The sequence below is a fragment of the Frankliniella occidentalis genome, unplaced genomic scaffold, assembly GCF_000697945.3.
Source record: "Frankliniella occidentalis isolate FOCC.00 unplaced genomic scaffold, Focc_3.1 Scaffold7, whole genome shotgun sequence".
Taxonomy (NCBI): Eukaryota; Metazoa; Arthropoda; class Insecta; order Thysanoptera; family Thripidae; genus Frankliniella; species Frankliniella occidentalis.
Window position 1 is genome coordinate 1,278,174 of NW_026267137.1, and position 7,580 is coordinate 1,285,753.

The following is a 7,580-nucleotide window of genomic DNA, read 5'->3' on the forward strand; positions in this document are numbered from 1 at the left end:
CCCCGCCGCTGCCACCGACACCGCAGCCCCTACCGCCACCCGAGGAGCCGCCACCAGTCCCAGTCCCGCCCCCGGAAGGAGTTGCCCTGACCTCGCCCCCTTGCAAGCCCCCACCGCCTCAGACGCGGACATGCCATGTGCCGCAGAGGTCCTCCGGGACAGAACACCCCACCACGGCGCGGCCCCCGCCGGCCCCCACCGCGCCCGCCGCCCCCGCGCGAGGCGGCGCCTCGTTGGAGCCGGTCGCGCAGGCCACCAGCCTGCTGCTCTCTCTCCTATCGCGGATTGCGAGCCCCGAGCAGGCCGCGGTGATCGACAAGGCGGCCAGGACCCTCAAGCGACCCACGGCCAACGCGCGGGTGTCCGCGGTGCAGGTCAAGGTGGACAGCGTGTCCGGGTGCCCCGTGCCTGAGGGCTGGTGCGGGGCGACGATGATCCCGATCAGCAGCAGGGTAGCCGTCCTCTTGAACTCCTCCCGCGACCATGCCGCCAAGACTCAGTGCCCGGTGCACCGTTACGAGACTAAGGAACTTGAAGACGGCACCCGCATCACGTTGGTGGCGGGCTCCTCCGCACCCTGGCTGATCGGTGATATGGCGGAAGAGGTTGGGACCTCCGCGTGCACCTGTGACAGCCTCACGCCCTGAGCCCTCTGGCCCGCTCCCCTCGAACGAAAACAACGTGGGTGTCATACGCAAAAAAAATTTCAAGTAATAATTAGAAAAGAACAGGAACACCCTGCGACTTAAAGTTGATATTCCGATACTATTCAGCTCCTTTAAAATACTGAACTATCCCTTGAAAGGACAAGAACATGCTGCTGCAAGTGACAATATTATACAGCGTATATAAAACAGACTTAAGAACGAACCAAACTGTATGAGAAGATCATAGTTCTGTTCAAGGTTTGTTTCCTTGCCTTCTTTCTTTCTTCATTCATTAAATTGTTTTCTATTCCCTTGTAGGAATTTGTGCTGCACAGAATATCTTTGCTGGTTTAAATAAGTTTAAAAAAATGTATGTCACAGCATCTCATAATTCATTCATTGTATTTCATAAACTATACAGCTAACATTTAGTATGGGACATTTTACAATTATGGATCAGGTATACAAAGAGCTCCTAAAACAAGGTTTTAAGCTCACATTTCTAATGTAATTCACAGATTTATAGCACTATGTTTGAGAGATGAGCAGTAACATCAATACAATGAAGCAGCCATTTATTCAGTCTTTACATCTCTACTCTTGTGGAGAACCTAGCTATTTTGAGCATAAGACAAAGTCGGGTCTCATGACTCATGACAAAATTTGTTGGTGAGTTTTTGTATGTTTGAATGACACAACTATAAGTAGAAGTACCAAATCAACTTAAGAGGTTCCCAAAATCATCATAAAAGATAATGTATTGCCGATATCTGCTTCAGAGTATTACGTTACAAATACTTAGACACATACACACTCAGTACAATAAGGTTTGATGAAGGGGTTGGGATGATTACACATACCTGACAATTTATAGTTTTGCATACTGTGAATATGATATGGAAATATTAGTTAACAATGTAAAGAACTTCCTGCCTCATCAGATAAAAACAATGTCAATATTAATGAAAATTCAGGCTGTATTAAGTGTTTCTCAATACATATTTCTAGTTGACATTTATAGAGAAGTTATTTCAAATAACTGCAACAAAGAGCTGGCTAATTCCAACAGAAAATACATATCACAGGCAGTATGCAGCCGGCATATTTCTTTTCTCCCTTACAGAATACAAATAATTATTTTTCTTTCAAATATGGAGGAAAATAATTAAGAAATATGAATAAGAAATGAAAAGCTTGAGACTAAACATACAGTATATTCTTAATAATATTTTCAACACAAGTTGAAACAGTGGGCCCAATGATTCACTTCAGATACTGTTGACATACAGATTTTTCTATTGCTAAATTATACATAGGTAACCATACTAAATATTTGTGTTAAGGGAAGATGAGGCAGAGGGGCAAACTTAAAGCTGAAACCTAGCATAAACTCACTTTCAACAGTAAGCTAAGTATGAATGTAAATGGCAATGAAATCTTTTAGATTACTCTTTCTGAAAATAAATGATTCGGGTGAAACAAACAGGAGGAATGTGACATGTCCTAAAAAGCTGCAGAACATTACAATGTGGTCTTCTGAACCTTGAGCAGAGTACATAGATAGGTAGATAGACTTGATGTCAATGCAAAATGAAGCCTTAAGCAAGTATAAGTATTAAGCTTTGTATGGACATCACACTGTACTAAATATGTAATCAGATGGGAAAAAGATAATTTTCCTAATGTACTTTGATGATAAGATAGATGAAGTTAAGCAGATGGGCAGCAGTCACACCAAATTCATTAAGACAGTAATTTGTTTTTACATTAGCCATAAAAATCATCACTGACCTAACGCCAATGACCCAAAGTTGATCTTTCAATATTTTACACCTACACTTACACACATTTTGGTGTATCTTTCACAAACACTTTTTCATGAAATGTGCAAGAACCAATACTTTAAGTGGTTTCAAATAAGTAACCAAAGAATGACTTTGAAGAAACCAGGTTGCTTGGAATGCAAATTAAAATGATAAATGAAATTTGACTCAAAACAGTACAATTGAAGAAAAAATAATTTCTAAACCAACTATAAAATATTTTTCTTTGCAGTAAAAACAAAAAAAGCACCTATCACTTTGTGAAACCTGTAGTGAGACCCAGTTTGCTATCAAACTGAAGGCCCAGGTGGTTATCAATAATCTGGAAAAGCTCTGGGGGCTGTGGAATTCGACCGGTCTCCAATTTAGACCACACTGGCATATCTGAAAAGACAAAATAATTAATACTGGTAAATGTAAAAAAATATACAAAACTAGATGTTTCTTTAGTTTTATGATAGCTTGCTATTTCCAGTTCGGCATCTCACTTACCATCAAGAGAAATTTCAAAAGCTCCTGTTGACATCATTTGACCCTCAATCGCGTTGGTAAGGAAGAAACACATGAGGCACGAGTAAACCTTGTTTTCCACACACCATGTCCACCAGCCTGGTGGAGGAGCATTTGCATTTCCAAAGAACCGGAACGGATTGGTTCCAGTCATAATAGCAAACATAATAACCATTTTTGCTATGCTCTGTAGAAAAAAAAGGAATTGGAAATTTATTTATGAAATGGGAAATCAACAAATAAAACAATTAAAATGATTTAAGATTGAAGAAAAAAAACTCATACCAAAAATCGAGCAAACTGGAGAGACAATCCCGGGGGATCATAGTTAGCACCAAGGACAGAGATCTCAGGGTACTTTTGCTGGATAATGTTGACATAGTCGTCAAAAACTTTTCGGTAGCCACAGGAATAACTGAAAACAGAATAAAAATACATTTTAAAAAACAGTAATTAGACGAGGACAAAGGAAAAAATATTGTGTCTACGGCAGCAAACTGCTTATAAATTGACATGAGAGGAGAGGGCAGATTAGAACAAACAAGTAATTTATGAAAGTTTTGACACTAATGAAATGTCAAAGTAGTAGGATCCAACCTACACTTAACATGTTTGACTAGATGTACGAGTAAAAAGGAGTCAGGAAAAACAAAAGATTTCAACGATGCTCGACAAATTCAGAGGGATTAATAATAATAAATGGTAAATCTAACGTAAATTCCACGTTTATGCAAGTAATGTCAACATGAACGTGATGATTGCGCACTTACCAATAATGGAATCTTAGAGTTGGACCAACGTTTTTAAATCCTGCTTTAGATATGGTAGGAATTTCTTTTTCACTCGAGGAGTCCGCAAACAGACCTATATCCCGAATAGATAAACCTACACATAACATAAAGAGAAATACATAAGAAAATCTCGCTATGTCAGCCATTTTCGTTGCTTGTCTCGCCTCGTCTGTCGGCACTCTCCAGCAGACAACTTTTTTCTGTTATGAAAAACGAGTAAGACAGAGCAGTACAAGAAATTTCTAAGGCGGAAAATTGTCTCTTTCTCCTTTCCCGTCACGTTCTAGAAACGGAAAGAAATGCAGGCTCTTCAAACGAGACATTTTTTTTATTACAAAAATATCAGAAGCAACTGACAATCCTTAACGGTACGTGAGAGACTGCAATATTATCGAAGCACTGGCACTCTCTCAAAGCTAACGAAATGAAGAAGAAGACGAGTGCTTACACTCCTTCAACAAAACCAACAAAACACTGTCGCTCCTTCGCGTTGCGGTTCGGCACGACGACGTGCCTCTCTGTTGTGTATTTTACAAATTGTATCAAAAAATGTCGAAAATGGCAGGAAGAGGTCCCTCAAGCCGTGTTGTGGAAACAGACACGCCCATCGCCTATGTACAAATGGATGGATTGGTATGTTGATGTACTGTGAACTTTATATTTTTGTATGAACTTAAATGTCAACTGACTTGGCCGTCTTGTTGCAGGCGATGATGAAAATCATTAAACACTGTCATGAAGAGAGTGCAGGAAATTTGAAAATGGCTCAAGGTGCTCTTCTTGGTCTGGTCGTGAAAAATCGTCTTGAAATCACAAACTGCTTCGCCTTCCCAAAGAATGATGAATCAATGGACGAAGGTATGGCCCATTAGGTTAGGTTTTGGTAGGTTAAGTCGCCTTGTAACATATTTTCGTTTACTATAAGTTCCGCGGTCGATTTCGTTACAGAGGAGTATCAGTTAAACATGATGAGGCGACTGCGACGAGTCAATGTTGATCATTTCCATGTGGGCTGGTATCAGAGTTCGGATGTGGGCAATTTCCTCAGCTTGTCGCTTTTAGAAAGTCAGTTCCACTACCAGACCTCTATCGATGAGTCAGTAGTTGTTATCTACGGTAAGGAATTTATGATCTATTCTCTCTTACCGTCTTGTCTCCTCGTTTACTCATACCATGTCTTGCTCCAGACACTGCTAAAACTGCCCGTGGGTTTTTGACATGCAAGGCTTACCGTCTTACGCCACAAGCCATTAACATGTACAAAGAGGGGGAGTTTACACCAGAGGCTTTGCGTAACCTTAAAGTTGGTTTTGAAACCTTGTTTGTGGAAGTTCCTGTTGTTGTAAAGAACTCTCTGCTAACCAATATTATGCTTACCGAAATTGATGAGATGGTACCTGAAGATGAAGGAACCAAATTCCTTGATTTGGGCACTGCGTAAGTTTTAGTTAATTTTAATGTCTAGTACACTATTTATTTCAGGACACAAAAGGTGTACTAATGTGCTGTTTGTTTTCAGATCTGTATTAGAGGGTCAATTGAGAAGTATGATGGACAGGGTTGATGAGCTGAACCAAGAAGCTATCAAATTCAACCGCTTCCAAGTCCAAGTCATTAGGCAACAGCAAGACAAGCATCGTTTCACCCTCAAGAGGGTCAGTAATCAGTACAAAATTAGGAAGTTATGGAGTAATTGAAGATAAAAAGATTTTCTATTTGCTTATCTTGATTATCTTTTCTACAGGCTCAAGAAAATGCAGCTCGTTCTGCCAAGGGTGAACCACCTCTTCCAGAGGAAGACCTATCGAAACTGTTCAGGCCAATTCCAGTGCCTCCTCGTCTCAACCCTATGATCATTGCTGGACAGATCAGCACTTACAGCCAGCATATCTCTCAATTCTGCTCTCAATCACTCGCCAAGTTATATATCACCCAATCTCTACAGCAAGCCAAAGAGAGCGCTAACAACTAGGCAAACTGTTATACTTGTCATGCGTGTGATACACATTCACCCTATGGACCTTTATCTTGAATGAATCCAGAAGGATTCTTAATTTCAGTTCAATGAAATTGTCCTGAAGAACTTCTGCCACCATCCTGTTAAATTTGGTCTCATGGAATTCGCATTTTCATACTTTTGCTTGGTTTCTTTTTCTATCTAAATACAAAGCAAATGGTGTTTTAATAACTGCCTTGTATGTATCAAATTTAAATTTGTTTCTCAGAATTGTGTCATTTTGTATTTTTGTGGATTATGATGCCAAGTACATGTATTTTACTCGGCACCATCATACTTTTTTACAAGCTATCGAATTGTGCTGCTGTTAAAATTTTGTATCAGCTACTGTATCAGTAAATGAGGAAAGAAAAACATCTTACCAATTTCTATTAATTTTTATTCCCTTTCCATTCACTTACATGCAATTTAATTGAAAGCTTTTTCTTCATGGAATTGAATCTAGAAGGTTCTATGGAAGCAAAATTTAGCAACTATATATGTTTAACTCACAGAAATCAGAATTAGGTTGTGATTCAGTTTCATTAAAATCCAATTACAGCATGAAGTTCAATTTTGCTTGGGCAAGTATTTTTATCACATCAATGTGCGTGTCTATTCTAGCAACATGTCCTTCTACAGGATTCAGTTATTTTAACATAAACAATGACATTTAAATGGTAAAATCTTTGCATTTACTAGCATGTCTCATCTCATTCAGAAAGTTTGAGACCAAATCAACCACATTTCTAAAAACTGCATTGTGATCAAGTAAATCTATTCACCGTTTAACAAAGACTAGATTTGTGCGTTAATAGCTCACATAATGAATAAAGCATATATGGGTCATTTTGATAACACATAAAGAATGATATGATTACATTGTGATAACATGTTGATAAGCTGTACATGCTCTAGGAGCTTTAACATTGACTAGTTTCAGAAATGCTGTCTAGCATGCATGCTACTTGAATAACAATGTTGTTTTCTAACAACATACACTTATGCATTGCCTCTACTTCTGAGCGACAGTATTTTCTTTTCTATGGTAACTCACAATTCACAATAATTAACTAACTTCAATAAATAAAGACTTGACAGACAACAAAAACGCTGTTAAGTCAGTAAACTAAATTGCAATAGGGTAACAAAAGAGCAAACAGCTCAAGATTTTGGGTTTGAAAAAAACAAACAACCCAAACTTTCTATGAAAACATAGTAACATTAATATATGAAACAAATATTGAAACTATTTTGTACTTAAAATGTTTCTAACAAAATTGTTCTATTTTCCTAATATAAATGCTTTAGGCACAAAGCCCATTGAAAAAAATTTGAACACTAATAGAATAGTTATAGAAACAGGTATAAAGAAGACATCTAAGGACACTCTTATAAAAAACACATCTAAACACAGACAACTCACAAAAATTCCAATAATATTGGTTTCTATTAATAATTGTTTATATTTTATGTAATAATAATAATTGATTTAAAAATGTGAAACACACACATCCAACCATAATATCCCTTGTAGCACCAAACATTCAGACAACGTTCTGAGAATGTTCTTTTGTTTCTCTGAAGGTTCCGTAAACGTTCTAAGAACGATATGTGCTACAAGGGTATGAGACCTCAACAGGAATGCTTGACCAAATATAGTGATAATAACAACATTCTCTATGCAGAAACAATTGGTATAAAGAAGAAGTAACAGGTGAAGATCACTTTAATTTCCTAACAGCTGCAAAGGAGAACTATCCTGCAAGCCAAACTGACTTTTTAAAAAAATAATAAAAATAAAATGTTTGTA

At 38.3% G+C, this 7,580-nt stretch overlaps 3 protein-coding genes across 3 annotated transcripts in view; 2 read left to right on the forward strand and 1 right to left on the reverse strand.

The window, feature by feature from the left end:
- Nucleotides 1-1,199, forward strand: part of LOC113209470 (uncharacterized) — a 5,042-nt gene extending 3,843 nt beyond the window's left edge. Inside the window, exon 7 of the mRNA XM_052273302.1 lies at nucleotides 1,166-1,199. Coding sequence (XP_052129262.1) covers nucleotides 1,166-1,199 — 34 coding nt within the window. The remainder of the gene's footprint in view (nucleotides 1-1,165) is intronic.
- On the reverse strand, nucleotides 1,033-3,961 carry LOC113209282 (thioredoxin reductase-like selenoprotein T homolog CG3887). The gene is made up of 4 exons (XM_026426713.2): nucleotides 3,751-3,961; nucleotides 3,266-3,395; nucleotides 2,963-3,167; nucleotides 1,033-2,854 (listed from the first exon to the last, which is right to left on the reverse strand). The coding sequence occupies exons 1-4, from the start codon at nucleotides 3,915-3,917 to the stop codon at nucleotides 2,724-2,726; spliced, it is 633 nt and encodes a 210-aa protein (XP_026282498.1). The 5' UTR covers nucleotides 3,918-3,961; the 3' UTR covers nucleotides 1,033-2,723.
- Nucleotides 3,962-4,235: 274 nt separating this feature from the next.
- On the forward strand, nucleotides 4,236-6,149 carry LOC113209255 (eukaryotic translation initiation factor 3 subunit H). Its single transcript, XM_026426680.2, has 6 exons — nucleotides 4,236-4,404; nucleotides 4,479-4,629; nucleotides 4,720-4,887; nucleotides 4,959-5,208; nucleotides 5,291-5,426; nucleotides 5,516-6,149. The coding sequence occupies exons 1-6, from the start codon at nucleotides 4,321-4,323 to the stop codon at nucleotides 5,741-5,743; spliced, it is 1,017 nt and encodes a 338-aa protein (XP_026282465.1). The 5' UTR covers nucleotides 4,236-4,320; the 3' UTR covers nucleotides 5,744-6,149.
- The last annotated feature ends 1,431 nt before the right edge of the window (nucleotides 6,150-7,580 follow it).